The following is a 19,732-nucleotide window of genomic DNA, read 5'->3' as shown; positions in this document are numbered from 1 at the left end:
GCTAAAGGTGGCTAATGTTGGGCTATACAGGAACTACAGCACGGTCACATGACTTCACTTCACCACTGCTAAGCTAAACGTGGCTAATGTTGGGCTATAAAGGAACTACAGCACGGTCACATGACTTCACGTCACCACCGCTAAGCTAAAGGTGGCTAAAGTTGGGCTATAAAGGAACTACAACACGGTCACATGACTTCACGTCACCACCGCTAAGCTAAAGGAGGCTAATGTTGGTCTATAAAGGAACTACAGCACGGTCACATGACTTCACTTCACCACCGCTAAGCTAAAGGAGGCTAATGTTGGGCTATAAAGGAACTACAGCACGGTCACATGACTTCACGTCACCACCGCTAAGCTAAAGGTGGCTAATGTTGGGCTATAAAGGAACTACAGCACGGTCACATGACTTCACGTCACCACCGCTAAGCTAAAGGAGGCTAATGTTGGGCTCTAAAGGAACTACAGCACGGTCACATGACTTCACGTCACCACCGCTAAGCTAAAGGAGGCTAATGTTGGGCTATAAAGGAACTATAGCACGGTCACATGACTTCACGTTACCACCGCTAAGCTAAAGGTGGCTAAAGTTGGGCTATAAAGGAACTACAGCACGGTCACATGACTTCACGTCACCACCGCTAAGCTAAAGGAGGCTAATGTTGGGCTATAAAGGAACTACAGCACGGTCACATGACTTCACGTCACCACCGCTAAGCTAAAGGAGGCTAATGTTGGGCTATAAAGGAACTACAGCACGGTCACATGACTTCACGTCACCACCGCTAAGCTAAAGGTGGCTAATGTTGGGCTATAAAGGAACTACAGCACGGTCACATGACTTCACTTCACCACCGCTAAGCTAAAGGAGGCTAATGTTGGGCATGATAACTTTTAGTCGTCTCATGTAGACACTTGTTAGCAACCTCTGTTTTTGAATTCACCAGTGGTGTAATTTTTATTTTATGTCATAGGACAAACTGTTCAAATCTCTTCAGCCTGTTTTAATCACAGACCTAATTTCAGAACATAAGCACATTCAGAAAATAATTAACCTCCGGACCAGGGGACCGAAAATGCTGAGTTTTTTCTATGTTTTACGACTAATTCCTGCACGACTGTAAAATAAATCCCCTGTAGCTCCCCCTCTATCATTCGTACCCACAATGCATCAGTGACAGGGGCCTTACCTTTGGCTGTGATGACCGGCTGCTCCCCCAGCAGCAGTTTTAGCCTCTTGGCGTGGATCTTTCCCTGGTAGTGTGACTGTGCCACCACGGCAGAGGTGAAGGACATGTTGCACAGCGTGCAGCACTTATTCTTGTCCACGTCGCCTTTGTCGCTGCCCTGAAAACAAACACAGAAATAACTTTTTAATGAAACACAGCAATACGAAACTGGAACTCTCTACCCACTCAAATCAAAGACATACATACACATACCACCTTTACAGCTCACTTCAAAACATGGTTCACTGACGACTACTCACACTATTCTGCGCTGGATGTGGCGTGTGTGTGTTACATGTGATCATGGATGTTTCCCTCGTTTCTGTTGTGACGTGCTATATGTGACATGTATGTAGTAACGTGTGTGTTTGCATTTTATTGTTCTCTTTTGCCCTTTCGCTTCTATCTACTTGTCTTTCATCCTTTCTTTATAACTAATGCTGTTGATGTGTTGTGATTTTAAAAAGGTGTCTAATATCATCTGGCCGGGGACAACAGCTGGAAATGAGCCATGTTGGCTAAAGCTGCCCCATTTCTGTTTTCTCTGACAGTTGATCAAAGGGGACTGTCCACGACACTATACACAAATAACCTGAACTAAACATACAAGAATCCAGCACCGGCATTCACCTTTAGGTACAGGAGGTGTTGTGTAGAAAACACAGTGATGGAGGGTAAATACAATTGTGAGGTTCTTTACTTGAGTGCTTCTGTTCTATGATACTTCTAATGCATGTCAATGGGGAGCAATGTATTCTACTTTGACCTTTACAGCTTTAGTTGCTTTCTAGATGAATAGACCGGTAGAAAAGTCGGTGCAAGAAGTTAAACATATCTATTATTTAAAGGTAAGAAAGAAAGTCTTGAACACTTTTTGTACCCCAATGTTAAATATCTGCCACTTAAAATGCTAATTGATGAGATTATATTAGAGATGTCCCGATCCGATCACGTGATCTGGGATCGGAGTCAATCACGTGATTTTCAAAAGATCGGAAGAAAAAAATCGGGAATCGGGAGTTTTTTTTTTTTAAATACTTTTTTTTAAATGTTGTATTTAATGTTACAAAACAAAAATGACCATGTCCAAGTCTTAAAGTCATCCTGAGGCCTTAGGTTTGATTTCAAATGACAGAACATCATGTATGTGTTGCTTCTTTGGGGCTTGTTTTCATAGACCTGCTTATTTCTCTCAAATCTGGCAACAGAGTGGGCGCAGTGTCTAATTGTAGCAGTAAGCTAACGAGTACTGATAAGCTTTATTTTGATCCAATGCTGCACAACTGAACTGATCCAATGCTGCTGTGAAAGAAAGAAGCTATATCCATGTTGGATAGAATATCACATTTAAATAAAAAAATAATCTTAAGGGACAACATGAATGCTTTTTTTTCTCTTAATGCATTGCATAAAGATCGGATCGGGAAAAATCGGTATCGGCAAATTGTTAAAATCAAATGATCGGAATCGGATCGGGAGCAAAAAAAGGTGATCGGGACATCCCTAGATTATATTAAACATATTATAATGTCATACCATAGACAGTGATATATTTTACAAATGAAGGCAAGTCAATGGCAGATTGAGTGCTTTTTAATTGACACGATTGCATTAGTACATTTAATTAATTTATATTTGGCAGGGTCAACGCACATTAATGAATATTTCTGTAAGTTAGCAAAGAGGCTATTTTGTGTTGTAAAGTCACCCTAAAAACAAGTTATATTTAAATTAACAACACAATAAAATAATTAAAATAAGCAATGTAGAAGTTTAGAATACGGAAAATGCTAAAATACAATTAAAAAAAACATTAGCACAAGTTAAAGACCTGAACACTTCCATTACGGAGAAAGCACATTATACTGTTCTAGCAAAACAGCTGCACATTAAACACACCAATAATCACAAGCACTTTTATTCAGATGAGCGGGTGGGGTGCAAAGACTTTAGATCCTGGTGGGATGTAAATGGAGTCATCTCAGTTTTAAGGGGTGATGGTGGACCCCTCCCTGAGCCTCCATATGTGCGAGCCGCAGTAAAACCCATGACACCGCAGTGATGAATGAGAGTATGGAGGAAAGTGGGAAACTCTCAATGCAACGAGAGATGGATGCTACAGTGTGAGCAGAGGAGTGAGCAGGAGGAGAGGACTCTTTAAAGTAGAGACACTACACACTGATATACACCTGAACATCAGCAGGAGAGGACTCTTTAAAGTAGAGACACTACATACTGATATACACCTGAACATCAGCAGGAGAGGACTCTTTAAAGTAGAGACAGTACACACTGATATACACCTGAACATCAGCAGGAGAGGACTCTTTAAAGTAGAGACACTACATACTGATATCCACCTGAACATCAGCAGGAGAGGACTCTTTAAAGTAGAGACACTACATACTGATATACACCTGAACATCAGCAGGAGAGGACTCTTTAAAGTAGAGACACTACATACTGATATACACCTGAACATCAGCAGGAGAGGACTCTTTAAAGTAGAGACACTACATACTGATATACACCTGAACATCAGCAGGAGAGGACTCTTTAAAGTAGAGACACTACATACTGATATACACCTGAACATCAGCAGGAGAGGACTCTTTAAAGTAGAGACATACTGATATACACCTGAACATCAGCAGGAGAGGACTCTTTAAAGTAGAGACACTACATACTGATATACACCTGAACATCAGCAGGAGAGGACTCTTTAAAGTAGAGACACTACATACTGATATACACCTGAACATCAGCAGGAGAGGACTCTTTAAAGTAGAGACACTACATACTGATATACACCTGAACATCAGCAGGAGAAGACTCTTTAAAGTAGAGACATACTGATATACACCTGAACATCAGCAGGAGAGGACTCTTTAAAGTAGAGACACTACATACTGATATACACCTGAACATCAGCAGGAGAGGACTCTTTAAAGTAGAGACACTACATACTGATATACACCTGAACATCAGCAGGAGAGGACTCTTTAAAGTAGAGACACTACATACTGATATACACCTGAACATCAGCAGGAGAGGACTCTTTAAAGTAAGACACTACATACTGATATACACCTGAACATCAGCAGGAGAGGACTCTTTAAAGTAGAGACACTACATACTGATATACACCTGAACATCAGCAGGAGAGGACTCTTTAAAGTAGAGACCCTAAATACTGATATACACCTGAACATCAGCAGGAGAGGACTCTTTAAAGTAGAGACACTACATACTGATATACACCTGAACATCAGCAGGAGAGGACTCTTTAAAGTAGAGACACTACATACTGATATACACCTGAACATCAGCAGGAGAGGACTCTTTAAAGTAGAGACACTACATACTGATATACACCTGAACAGGAACATTAAATTGAATGACTATCTGAATTAAATTTTGCCTTTTAAAACAATGATAGATTTATTTCAAAGACTACTGCAGGTGTTCTTGAGTATGTTACATTGATTGCCATCGTACATAAGGTTGATTTACCTAATTTGTTGACTAAGTGCGTTGTAATTCAACAACAACATGTGTATCTCTTGGCAACAAATGATCTTGGACACAAACCAAAACAATTATAAAGTCAGTCCTCTGATTTAAGCCTCTTCACGCTGCTGCTCATTAAGAAAGCTGGATGTCAGTCGGTGCTCAACAGCTGCCACTGATTTTATTTTACAGCTTTTTTTAAAACTTCAACAAACAAATCAATATATGATTTAGCATTTTCTAATTACCCCAAGGACCCCTCAATCACATTCAATAAGCCAGCATCTGCATTTATCCGTCTATGAACTGAATTAGAAAATAGCTGCATCATGTTGTAATTCCTCCTTTTTTAAGAGATAATGTAGTTATAGAGCAACATCACTTTGTTTCACTTCTTCTGAGTGCATGCTAACACCTTGAAACAAAGTGCCAAACTCATCACAATGGAGGACAGCACTAAAGGTATTCTTTAAAATCAGACAGTGAAGAGTTAAATTAGATGATGAGAGCAACTCTACCTAAATATTGAGCTAAGGCAGGAGACACTTAGCTTAGCTTAGCAAGTCAAAGTATAGTCTGCAGTAAGCAGTCTCTGTCCAGGTAACAGATTAACCTACCAGTCAAAAGCTCAGTAGTGACAAGGTCAATCCACACAAAAGCCAACGTGTAAAAAAAATGCGTTATTCTTTTTTACTGGAGGTTTTGTACTGGAATAGTTCAAGCTATGTGAAGCTAAGCTAAGCTACTCCATAACTGTTCAAAGCTACATATTGAATATAAGCTAAGCTAATATGCAGCAGGTTAATGCTACATATTCAGTCCTCAGACAGGTAAGCTAGGCTAAGCTAATCAATAGCAGGTTAAAGCTACATATTTATTACAAGCTAAGCTATTCAATAACAGCTTTACGGCCCGTCTACACTACAGGCATCAAAAAATATTGAAGCTGGGCGTGTCTGAAGCTTGGCGATTTTTTGCGAGCAACCAATCACATGAATCTCCCGCCCCCGACATACAAAGCAATAGCAATGTTAAAACGAAGTAAACTGGATATAAACTCTCCAAACAGGCGAAAAACCTACCAGTTTCACCCACTGTCTCTGCCACCTCCCTCCGTGCCTGGTTCCTCCGGTTTGTATCCCGGTAAATAGTTCTGGTCGTAAAGAACCGGGTGATTCGCTACCGTAATATCTCGTTTGGAATATGAGGAAATGAACTGCGGTCTGGCTCTCCCAGCTTGCACGCGGTTTGATTGGCTGCGCTTGCACTGGCGGGATTTGCATAAACGGGATTTCATTGGCTGATGCCAAGCATCGAGCCTCAAAAGTTGAACATTGTTCAAATTTTGATGCCGATAGATGCTCGTGATGCTTGCAAAGCCATTTCATGCTACCCACAATGCAGTTCGGCGAAGATTAAAAATCTTCTACGTCACCCCATTCAAGTGAATGGGCGAAGCGTTGAAAGCATTTTTTGATGCCTGTAGTGTAGACGTACCGTTAAGCTTCATATTTAGTCTCGAGACAGCTAACCTCAACATGTTCTCACTCCCAACCCGTCACATGTTGACTCTCAAGAGGTACCCTGTCCGTAATAGAGTGACGGGCAGGGGCCCTGACCGTCCGTCAAAGTGTGACGGGTTGGGTGTGAGAACGTGTTGCTAAGCTAAGCTAAGCTAATCAATAACAGGTTGAAGCTACATGTGTAGTCTTAAGAAAGCTAAGCGAGGTTTAGCTAAACTAGCCTAATAACAGGTTGAACTTCTTATTTAGCGTATAGACAGTTAAATTGTATCAATGTTTTCAGCTAACTGTCAGCAAGAAACCTAAATAGTCCATTTCCAAACTGTCAAACTGTTCCCTCACTGTTAAGTAGACTTTTCCTTTCAAATAAAGTCCAAAACCATCCCTTTAACCCTGGTATGCATCACACCATCAAAACAACATGACAAGGTCATTGCTCTGGTGCTGTACTGAGAGATAGCCAAGCCACTGACCAACCTCAGAATAAAATCCATGAAATGACTGAAATATAACGCTCATAATGGTTCGGTGAAACTATGAAATTAGAAAAACCCAGCGGGGTTGATGACGCTTTTAATCATTGCATCAAAGCCCTGACTGTGTGTGACATCAGTGGCGCTTTCTCCTGGAGGCCAAGGGAAGCCAGGCTTCCCCTGTTTTTTCGGATTGTAGTTATAATTTTAATAAATAAATCAAAACACTTCGTTTAGTTTCGGAAATTCTTTGTTGTGTGTTGCTGCCGGCCCGTCTCTCCCCCATTCTCATTGAGTATTTCACAAAAGAGTGAAACAGCGCCCCTCTAGATGTTACGGTGAAACAGTAGATTGCACTCTCTGTTGCGAGAGGAGGCCAGCCGAAATTGGCTTCCCTTGGTGAAAAAAAATGGAGGGATTGACCAATCAGATGAGGCTCACGTCATGCCCCTGCCAACCTGTGATTGGTCAGGGCCATGCCAAGGGAAGTCAGAGGGGGCTGGCTTCCCTTGCCTCACAATCCAATCAAATCGCATCAATTTAGTGGTGCAGTGACGCGTCCCAAAAAGCGGAAGTAAGCTGCGCTTGGTTTCCCTCGACAAAATAGCAATGGGATTTCTCCATAGGATTTTGGAAAATAGCTCGAAAAAAGGTCAGTGGAAAACGAACCTGTTAGGTAAATGCACGTTTTGTTCAGTCGGATAATATCCACATGTCTACCCTACTTTTATAATTTTCGAATCATAAATCTAATCGATAGAAGATAGATAGCGTCACTGCACCACTCTCACCGCCGTTAGAAAGTAGCAAGCAACTGAAGCAAGAGCAATTATGGAGGGTGGAGATTTGGAGTATTTAATCAAAAATAATTGTACTAAACTTCCGCTGCAGCAGCAACAACAAATACAATCTGATGACAGGCCAATGCCCAAACTGGAGCTGCGTACAGCGAGGAACAAAGGAGCGAACCGGACGTAAACCGTTAAAGGTCTCCTGATTTAGTTTGTGAATGAATGCTTATTAGAGTTTGGGCTGGAGAGTGCGTGCGGACCTGTCGGTCAGATAACAGGCGTGTGTAAGTCCTGCATCTGTATGATACAAATGTGTGTAAAATGATACCGTGCGCTGTAATCACTCATCTGGTTACGTTATTACATTGACCACCACACCCCCCTCCCCACCCCAAAAGAAAGGACGTATTATTGGCTTCCCCTAATTTTTTCCCAAAGCCACGCTACTGTGTGACATGACTCTTAATTTTATTTCAGATGTGCAAAAGGTGTGTTTACTCAGGAAGCATTAGCATACACTCACACAGGATGATGACACTTTAAACTCACCATTCTTCATCAGACAACAACCACCGTTTCCCACGTCATTAGGTACTCAGTAATACCAAAGTAGGCTCATGTGACTCTTGACCTTGACCCCACATAAACATCAGCTGGATGAACCAACCGTGTCCGTAACCACATTGTATTTCATGTGCCAATTACACTAATGAGGCTAGTGATTAAGCTAATTCATGCTTTAACGATTTGGATATGAAGCAGGAGTCGGAACAGGTGGGAGAATTCGCCTCTTGCCCTCCTTTTTCAAAGAGTTGAACTCCCGTTTTCATGATGGAGGAGAAGTGTTTGGCTCCCACTCAAAAGGCTTCTCCCGAGAGGAAGAGAATGTGAGTGTGTGGGCGGCGGTAAGCAGACATCCAGCTCTCTGAATACGCTGAGGGGCAGAGGATGGCAAACACTTTAGGAGAGGATGATACGATTGCTTACTGTAAAGTGTTATTGTGATGTGTCAGAGACCAATCGGCCAATAGATCACACACACAAAGAGAGAGCCTTTCACTGGGATAAGCTGTCTGAGGGGCTCTGACCTCGAAATGAACACATGTAACTTCTCCAAATGCACTGTTCCACTCGACAGCACCAGCAGCATCCTTTCCCTTTCCCTTTCCTACCAGCCAATGTTGGCGCCAATGTATTGACCTCTGTCTTTCCTTGGAGTCCTGTCAGCGGAGGCCAAGTGTGGTTCCTGCAGCTTGGGCAACGCTGGAGCCCTCATTCCCGCCCGGGCAAGTGCAATGGAGAGGACACTTCATCGCGGCGGCGTAAAGACGCCGGGGAAACAACACGGCAGAGCGACAGTCTACGGGTTATAAGCTCCAGTCAGATTGGAAAGACTGGTTTTGTGGACTTGCTCAAAAACGTGGACATACTGTCTCTCTCTGATTGCACTGTACAATCTCTTGTAGATTTTTCTTGCCAATAAAAAAAGAAGCTGTGAAACAGTACGATCGATGGCCAAACACTTTGAGAAGCTAACTTGAACTCTTAGTCTTTGGGATGCTTGTGAGGGAAGTCATTCAAATAGTAAATTCTCATAGGAGAAAGAAATTTCATCAAATGAAAAGGCAGCAGGAAAAAGGAAAAGTCTTCAGCCAGGATTTCAAAGGGAGTTTATTCCCGGTATTTGGAGCATTAAAACTGAACACTTGCTTGTAGAAGATGAAGATCAGAAAGGCATGGTATTCCCTTTCTTGGGAAGCTGTGAGGCATCCAACATGTTGTGTTGTTCGTCTCTAAGAAGAGTCTTCATGAGGCTCTGGGATGTAGTTCAAAGTTTGATTCAGACAAACATCAAGCTGCATTTTGCAAAAAGCAAAACATGGTGAAGACTTTTGCAGAAAGGCTTTATTGATCTAATAATAAAGGATTGGAAGTTCAAGAAGGTTTTGAATGCAGTTTTAATTCTCAAAATATCTGGAATGAACTCCCAGAAAACCGAGACTCTCCCTTCTTTCAAATCCTGGCATTTCTTTTTGCTGCTGTCTTTTAATTTAATCCAATAACTTCCTCCCAGTTCAGAAAACGGTCTGTGAGTGTTAGTCCCCCTGAGCAGGTGTTTGGTTGTCTGTGTGAATGCTGACTTGTTCGTGTGTAGAAGCAAAGATATGATGTCAAAGTGCTGTCCAAAACCATCTGCAAGCAGCTCCAAAGTGTTAAGCACATCTGGAGCTGAAGGTTAATTCAATGCTTTTATTCCAAGTCCTTAAAATAGGTCGAAGATGGGAGGCGACTAAGAATTTTGGACGGTTAGAAACGTTTTCAAATGCTAAGATATTTGTTTTTGGTGACATCTAGAAGATTTCTGACGTCCTCCTGGATCCTTTTTTTAAATGTAAGTTGTAATTTTTGTGATCTTTTTTTAAACCACACATAGGACATATATTGCATGTCTTCCATCCTCTACTCTTCCCATTCATTGGGGGGTTTCTTGGTTCCTGCGAGGGTCTTAGGACAGAGGGTACACTGTAAGTTAAAGTCTGACTGAATTTGAAGTATTTTTTGTAAATATAGCACGTTAACAGATCTTCTTGATACAACTATTTACTGATAAGAATAACACATGGTATTTATATAGCGCGTTACGGGGGGCTCAATAACGCACTCAATAATGCACATTAAGACGCACACAATGTGATTAAATGTATTTTAGAAGAAAAAAATCATAGAACAAAGTCAGTGTGGGCGGAGAGCTGTAAAACCAGCGGGGGGGTCTCGTGCTGCAATTTCAAAATGGGACACTTTGCTGAAAAATGCTATTTGTGGTGAGCTGTAATCTGCTGCAGATCGACACTGAGTGTGTGTGCGCGTGTGTGTGTGTGTGTGTGTGTGTGTGTGTGTGTGTGTGTGTGTGTGTGTGTGTGAGAGAGAGAGAATAAAAACACACAGTTCCACCTCCCTCAGTGTGTGATAACAGAAGAACAGTGCTGCACTCTGAGTCATTCTGACACACACACTCACACACTCCGCTGTTATGCCCTTGGCCTCGTCCTTCACTGGCACACACACACACACACACACACACACACACACACACACACACACACACACACACACACACACACACACACACACACACACACACACACACACACACACACACACACACACACACACACACACACACACACACACACACACACACACACACACACACACACACACACACACACACACACACACACATTTCCTCCTGCTAACGGTGACTGTATTGCAGATTTTCACCGTGGTAATGAGCAGATATGAATTCAGGAAGAGACAGAAATACACCCGGAGACGTCACCTCCGAAACGGAAGGCTCCATCAGCTCATGGTTAATTAAAGCTGAATAAACGGGCTGCTAATTGCGGGGAAATGTAATTAATGAAGCGGAGGATAGGTGTGTGTTGCTAGATTGACAATCACACTGAGAGAGACGTTTCATTAGTTACTGTGTTTAGGGATATTTGTGGTGCAGCGGAGTAAACATAGGAATGTGAAATTATTTTTAGGGATCTGGAAAGATTTCTGTAGCGGTGACCAAAACATGCAAACTACAACACTACAACGTTCAATAACTCTTCCATTAAGAGAAACGAGCTGCAGCTTCAGAAAGGATGCAGATATACAAACCCAAAGGTTCCACATGAAGAAACATCTTCAGCAACACATGCAGCATTTAGAGAACATTCAGCAACTTGAGGAGACATGCAGCGTTTACTAAAAGCTGCAGAAACCAAACGCTGAAGAAGCTCAAAACAAAACGGAGACCAGGGGACACTAAAGAGTGACGCACACAGCTGGAGACCAGGGGACACTAAAGAGTGACGCACACAGCTGGAGACCAGGGGACACTAAAGAGTGACGCACACAGCTGGAGACCAGGGGACACTAAAGAGTGAAGCACACAGCTGGGAAACCAGGGGACACTAAAGAGTGACGCACACAGCTGGAGACCAGGGGACACTAAAGAGTGACGCACACAGCTAGAGACCAGGGGACACTAAAGAGTGACGCACACAGCTGGATACCAGGGGACACTAAAGAGTGACGCACACAGCTGGAGACCAGGGGACACTAAAGAGTGAAGCACACAGCTGGGAGACCAGGGGACACTAAAGAGTGACGCACACAGCTGGAGACCAGGGGACACTAAAGAGTGAAGCACACAGCTGGGAGACCAGGGGACACTAAAGAGTGACGCACACAGCTGGATACCAGGGGACACTAAAGAGTGACGCACACAGCTGGAGACCAGGGGACACTAAAGAGTGATGCACACAGCTGGAGACCAGGGGACACTAAAGAGTGACGCACACAGCTGGAGACCAGGGGACACTAAAGAGTGACGTACACAGCTGGGAGACCAGGGGACACTAAAGAGTGACGTACACAGCTGGGAGACCAGGGGACACTAAAGAGTGACGCACACAGCTGGGAGACCAGGGGACACTAAAGAGTGACGCACACAGCTGGGACAGCTTGGTGACATTCAGGATTATAAGGCTGAACAACTGTCTCTGTCTCAGAGTTAGTCGTCTCATAACTGTCAGTGTTTGTCAGAATATCTGAGAGGACCAGGTTAGCTACGTTAGCTAGCTAGCTCACAGCAGATCTGCAGTGACATCAGACGGAGTCATGTGACCACATTGTTCAAATAAGACCATGAAGCATTTCAGGTAAGTTTCCAACAACAGAGACAGTTGGCCCCTGTGGGCCACCATACATGAATCATGTGAAAGAACATCGTGCATTGAATGTATGCTTCTTTTGTTGAGAGCAATCATCCCAACAGTGAGGAATAATTGGAGTTGTGCATTGGCAGAACAAATCGTTGCGCTGCATTTCTCTGCAGCAGATGGAGGCAGGAGAGAGAAAGAGGGGGTGCCTCACTCCCATTCATGTGCGGCATAATGAAATAATCTTTTTGATTTGCAAGCAGTAAATTCTCTTTACTGTCAGCGCTGTGCTCTGAGTGTAGCTGTGTGTGTGTGTGTGTGTGTGTGTGTGTGTGTGTGTGTGTGTGTGTGTGTGTGTGTGTGTGTCTGATGGCAGCAGTGTGAGACTGTTGTTTTCTACTGTGACTGCATCACAAATACTACAGCATCCGCATGTACACACACACACACACACACACACACACACACACACACACACACACACACACACACACACACACACACACACACACACACACACACACACACACACACACACACACACACACACACACACACACACACACACACACACACACACACACACACACACACACACACACACACACACACACACACACACACACACTGACCTTCACATCAGACAGCAGGAGGACCAATAGGGATGGAGCCTGTGTCACAAGGCTACTGATAGTAACAGAGGCTTTTCACATCACACTGAATGTCTGTTTGTGCAAGAACCGTTTTCTGCTCAGAGCCTTCTTTGAGCGTTTCACCGAAAACAGAAAAACTCCCGTTGCTTTTATCTTTTGGTTTATGATATCTTGACTAAGGAGGCACGATATCAGTAAATCCAGCGATATGTCAGCTCAAATCCATCAGCTTTACCCTTCAGCCAATAGTGTGACACTTACACAGGCATCTGGAGCAAAAGGGCTGGCACATGAAGAAGACTAACATTGATCTAATGTTGATATAACTCAGGTCAGAAGAATATCATTGCCATTTCTACACTGTAGCGTATGTGCATAAGACAATACAACTTTTGAATTTGAATCGAATAACGATAGATTTTAGATTCATCTTGCAGCCCTAATCTTGACATCGCATGGCTTGCTCTCACTCTGTTACAATGAGCTGCTCAGTCGTAAAGCCGTAGAGTGAGGAGGACGATACGGAGCTATACTGTAAGTACAACACTGTCTGGAACAGTGTCCAAAGGCCGATGCTTAATTTACGGTCTGGATAGTTTCCATGTGAAAGACTTCCTACTGGGACGTCACCACTGCTTTCCTGACTGCTTGAAATACCTTTAACCAGAAGTTCTCAGAACGGCCGTAAAACAATGGCAGAGCGCTCAGGAAATGGAGCAATGTGGACTCAGGTCTAGTCGGAAAACTATTAAACATGGCCCAGTGCCGAGTATGGCAAAATGGACTATGAGTACTGGATGGTGAAACAGTTTGAAGTGCTCAAAATCAACGACCGCCATCTTGGCTGCTTAACTTACAGAAGCAGAGTGAACAGCTTAAATTGCTCTGGTGTTTAACATGTTAACCACCTTTTTCAGTATCTTATGAACATTTCACTATACTGGTGTTACAAATGAGCCACTTTTAAATATTAAATATGTTGTGTTACTTTGGCAGTCCGTAAAGACTAGCTAACACCGCCTCTCCCGATGAGACACACTAAGGAAAGTGTCTGAATAGAGACACAGAACAAGTCAAAAGTTAACAGAAATAATTTTCCCACAAATCAGTGCAGCTCAGAGGATCTGACACCTCAAAGAGAAAAGAGATTCATGCATGAAGAATTTTCCCGTTGATTGACACTTTTGAAAAGCTCTACCCTTCCTTTTGTCTTTCCACAAGGTTAAACAATTCCCTGCTCATCCTCTTCTGAGCTGCTCACTGTGTAACAGAACAGCAGGTCCACACTGTGTAAGACTCGCTGAGGATATTCTGATCACTTTACTCAGCACAACGTACCGCTGTGGTGCACGCTCAGCATTTCTAATGAACCAAATGAAGCTGATACATTCACCCAGATTAGTTTTACATGCTAGAGTCATGAAGAGGCACTTTCCTAAATACATTCACTGATTGAAAACGACTTAAGATAAGCAATTATCTAAAGCTACTCAATGCTGTTGATGTTTGTTTAAGCTAAAGGAGGCTAATGTTGGGCTATAGAGGAACGACAGCACGGTCACATGACTTCACGTCACCACCGCTAAGCTAAAGGTGGCTAATGTTGGGCTATAGAGGAACGACAGCACGGTCACATGACTTCACGTCACCACCGCTAAGCTAAAGGAGGCTAATGTTGGGCTATAGAGGAACGACAGCACGGTCACATGACTTCACGTCACCACCGCTAAGCTAAAGGTGGCTAATGTTGGGCTATAGAGGAACGACAGCACGGTCACATGACTTCACGTCACCACCGCTAAGCTAAAGGTGGCTAATGTTGAGCTATAAAGGAACTACAGCACGGTCACATGACTTCACGTCACCACCGCTAAGCTAAAGGAGGCTAATGTTGGGCTATAAAGGAACTACAGCACGGTCACATGACTTCACGTCACCCCACTAAGCTAAAGGTGGCTAATGCTGGGCTATAAAGGAACTACAGCACGGTCACATGACTTCACGTCACCCCACTAAGCTAAAGGAGGCTAATGTTGGGCTATAAAGGAACTACAGCACGGTCACATGACTTCACGTCACCACCGCTAAGCTAAAGGTGGCTAATGTTGGGCTATAAAGGAACTACAGCACGGTCACATGACTTCACGTCACCCCACTAAGCTAAAGGAGGCTAATGCTGGGCTATAAAGGAACTACAGCACGGTCACATGACTTCACGTCACCCCACTAAGCTAAAGGAGGCTAATGTTGGGCTATAAAGGAACTACAGCACGGTCACATGACTTCACGTCACCACCGCTAAGCTAAAGGAGGCTAATGTTGGGCTATAAAGGAACTACAGCACGGTCACATGACTTCACGTCACCCCACTAAGCTAAAGGAGGCTAATGTTGGGCTATAAAGGAACTACAGCACGGTCACATGACTTCACGTCACCACCGCTAAGCTAAAGGAGGCTAATGTTGGGCTATAAAGGAACTACAGCACGGTCACATGACTTCACGTCACCCCACTAAGCTAAAGGCGGCTAATGTTGCAAGCAACAAACATTATTTCAGGATACCAACCAAAGAACTTAGAGAAAAACAATTCAGAAGTAGAAAATGTTAACAAATGTCTTGGTTTTAGTTCTAAATTCAGCACCAACACTAGCTAACTCTTGTGGCTCCCGGATACACATTTCGAAAGTTCAATAGCTTTTTCTGAAGGAGCTTTGCAGCAGATTTGAACTGAACTAATCCTCTTCTACTCTTTTGAAAAAGGCCCACTGTGAAAGCCAATGAATTTGGCATATTAATACGACATAACACAAGGGAAATGAGAAACACCCCCCCACGGTGTGAGGATCTCCTGCAGCTGCAGTCTAATCTAGGAGGTACAACATTGTCTGATCCATCACACCTTCCCGTGGCTGGAAATAACTTCCCTCTATAGCCATTGTTTAACTCCCTTTTAGTGGCTCCTTTGTCAAATAATTCATTACCCTCGGCGCTGTAATGTGTCTCCGGGCTCCTGCCTTCAGTCTGCTTTCTGCAAGGTGAGGTTTTTTTTCTAAATCACAGCGGGGATAATGGCCCACCTCCGTGTCAGAGCAGCAACTCAAGAAGCTCAGAGGACATGTAAAATGAGTCGAGGTTCAGCAGTGAAAGGACGCTGCACAATACAGCCAGCAGGCATCACCCTCTACTCCGTTGATCCCTCAAACAGCAGAAGCTCGACACTTCACAAAACTCTTGATGCACGATCTAACACTTTGAGGTGATTCATGTTTACTCAGCTTTGTGTACTAGAAGCTGTTGGCATCATACTTGCCAACCTTGAGACCTCAGAAATCGGGAGCATTTCAAAATGCAAAATTGGGGGGGGGGGGGGGTGCTAGTGGATCGCCGGAGCTGTTAGATTAACATTAACATGCTTATATTGTAGTTCTAAGGGCAATGCCTTGCGGCCTGTAGCACCATCCTTGATGGAGCATATGTGTGGGCAGGAAAGGAGCGAGCAGAGAGTAGAGTAGTTGTCGATTTTTGTTCTGTTTTCTGTGACTATCTGCCTCACCCTGTCAGGCGCTACTAAAGAGACGTGTTACCATGGAAACCAAACAATGGTGTAGCTGTATTAAAGTCCGAGTGGAAACAGTCCTGAGTAAATCTGATTTTGTTAGAAATCGGGAGAAATATGACCCCGGGAGGAAACCGGGAGAGGGCAATGAAATCGGGAGTCTCCCGCGAAAATCGGGAGGGTTGACAAGTATGGTTGGCATGTATCTGCATGTGCTTAAGCCTTAAAGGGATTTGAACAGTTTGCTGTATCTCAAAAACAATACAAATGATTCATGGAAGCGAAAATACAATACCTTTAAGAGCTTAGAGATACATTTGACATGATATGCACACAAAAGGCAGGACAGTGGAAGTGAGATTGAAGACTAGTAAAGACCTCATTGAAAGATGTATTGTTGGATGTGTTGGACTTTATTTGAGCAGTATATTAATAACGCTTCCCGATTCATAATTATTCGTTTATATAAACACACAGTTCTAAAAACCCTATGCCTGAGCCAGACAGTGCAGTATGTTGTGCACTGCTGTTTAACTCAGATGAACAAGTGGTAATGCAAATATGCTACTATGCACATGCTGCACATACATTATGGCCGAATACTGGATGGCGTGGCTCTGCGCAGAAGAGAAACCATCTGCACACGACTCATTTAACGTGTTTATGTCATGTCATACATTTTGTTTACTTACAGTTAAGTTGCAGTTCTGTATTCCCTATAGTTCACTTGCATATAGGCCACCTTGTTACTCTGAAAACTGAACATAGGAGCAGCAGCAATAACCTGAGCTAAACGTCATTATGCTAACATGCTAACAGTTACAATATTCTGATGCTAAGCAGGTATTATATTTTCCACTTTCTTTGGTCTTTCATCCTCTCCTCATCTTCTGAAAAGGTCTAATGTGAAAGCCGATGAATGTAGAATAAGAATAGGTATAAAGATGACCATTTGACCAACCATAGTTTAGCACTTTAGCATGCTAACGTGAACTCATTAGCATGCTAACACAACACACTGACTTCCAGAGAAGGGGACAGGAAGTGGTCAAATGCTGACTCATTTAAGTCTGGGGACTCATTCCCTCTTTGTTTTATTTGTATTGCTTCTGTTCTGATTGTATGTAAAGCGTGTTAGAGCATTAAGAAAAGCTCTGTAAGAATCCGATGTATTATTATTATTATTATAGTAAAAACTGGTGGCTACTGGATGCATTTTTTTTAAGAATTTGCTGATAAATCACATTTTCTGACACATTTTTGGAGCAGATTTGAACACCTCTTTGTTCCAAACCTGATTCTTTAGTCGTTCATCATTACATTGCATTACATCACATTTAGCTGACTCTTTTATCCAAAGAGACTTACAATAAGTGCATTCGACCAGGAAGATACAAACTTGAAGAAAACAGAATCATAAAAGTACATCAGGTTTCATAGAGCCAAACATTTCAAGTGCTACTCAACTGGCTTTAGATCAGCCAGTCCTTTATTAGTATATAAGTGCTTTGTTAGTAACTCTATCTGTGGAAGTGGAGTCCAAAGAGATGAGTGTTCAGTCTGAAGAAGATGTGTAAGCTTTCTGCTGTCCTGATTTCAATGGGGAGCTCATTCCACCATTTTGGAGCCAGGATAGCAAACCCACGTGTTTCTGCTGATGGGAACTTGGGTCCCCCTCGCAGTGCGGGTGCAGCCAGCTGTTTGGCTGATGCAGAGCGGAGTGCACGTGCTGGGGTGTACGGTTTAACCATGTCCTGGATGTAGGAAGGGCCAGATCCATTCACAGCATGGTACGCAAGCACCAGTGTCTTGAAGTGGATTCTAGCAGTTACTGGAAGCCAGTGAAGGGAGCGGAGGAGCGGCGTGGTGTGGGAGAATTTAGGAAGGTTGAAGACCAGACGAGCAGCTGCATTCTGGATGAGCTGCAGAGGTCGGAGGGCACATGCAGGCAGACCAGCCATCCTCTCCAACTTGTTTGAAAACGTCTAATGTGAAAGCCAAGGAATGTAGAATATTAAAAGGTATAACGATTATAATTTTACCAACCATAGTTTGGCATCTAAGCATGCTGAAGGAGCAATAAACGCAAAATACAGCTAAGCCCTATGGCAATGCCATGTCTTGCTAGTAGCAGATGGTTATGATGTCGTTAGAGGAAACGCCCTGAATTAATCACAGTTCATCGTCCGTGTGAAATGATTTCCCCTGACTTTACTGTAATGGCACTGATATAAAATGTGTGTATTGTTTTGCAGTTTCCACATGTTCTCACAATGATAAATGGCGCTCTGAGCATCTGTTACATTAATTTAAAGGTCGTCCATATTTTAAGCTGCAACTCACATGTGAACAGAGTTGTAGATCTCATGCGATCCCACCGTGAACTCAAACTCCCCCGAAGGCCTTTTCTCTGTCCTTGGTGTTCACTCGGCATGCCTCAGATTTACCGTGCATGCGTGCTGTAAGAAATGTGTGTACTTGCTGTAAATCTGTGCATGCCGAGTGTGCAATCTGTTGGATATTGCTCCGGGAGAGGTTGAGCAACGAAGCATAAGACTGCAGTCACTTCTTGTTCAGTCAAGGCAGCGCGGGACACCTGTGTCTTCTGCAGCCTCTCCATTAAGATGGTGGCCACGCTAAAGGGCTGATTTAATGCAGACTGGCAGATAAATAAACCGACAGTCAACTGTACACGTCTGCACACACGGACATTTATTTAATGGGAGTTACCTCGCCTGGCAGAGTCCTTAAATGTGTATTGATTAGCACGCGACGCCTATAACACTGTTTGTATTTAGAAAATGTGAGACATGGGACAGACCTGCTGTAATGGTCCTGCCACAGAGGAAGATTTAGGTATCAAATGTAAAAAGATGTATAATCTTGGAAATATCCATTTTAGCCACTTTAGCATCATAGCTCAATGGATGACATTCTAAAATATCTAAGCAATACATTTATGATCCCCAGTGGACGAATCCCAATAACATTGTTGATTCCCCAACAGTAATATGCTTAAGTCAGTAAGTAATTTTGTCTAATTCAAGTTTTCCAAACAACGAATTAGATTAATTAGATCAACTATTTGACTGCACGTTAGCACTTTTTTATCATGCTAACATGCTAACACTAGTTGAATACTCAATGCTGATTGGTTCATTTAGAGCATTCTACAGTCTGATCTTTTCCGCTAGCAGAGCGTTGTTGAGGAGGACGTTATGATCCCCCACATGACGTCAGATCCCCCACATGACGTCAGATCCCCCACATGACGTCA

General features: G+C 43.1%; 1 protein-coding gene across 1 annotated transcript in view; it reads right to left on the bottom strand.

Annotated features, from left to right (window-relative positions):
• Positions 1 to 19,732, bottom strand: part of LOC307043329 (zinc finger matrin-type protein 4-like) — a 179,387-nt gene that overhangs the window by 66,736 nt on the left and 92,919 nt on the right. Inside the window, exon 4 of the mRNA XM_079687709.1 lies at positions 1,194 to 1,350. Coding sequence (XP_079543835.1) covers positions 1,194 to 1,350 — 157 coding nt within the window. The remainder of the gene's footprint in view (positions 1 to 1,193; positions 1,351 to 19,732) is intronic.

The sequence above is a fragment of the Notothenia rossii genome (assembly GCF_949606895.1).
Source record: "Notothenia rossii genome assembly, chromosome: 6".
NCBI lineage: Eukaryota > Metazoa > Chordata > Actinopteri > Perciformes > Nototheniidae > Notothenia > Notothenia rossii.
The sequence above is the reverse complement of the archived record's forward strand: the minus strand, read 5'-3'. Positions and strand labels throughout refer to the sequence as shown.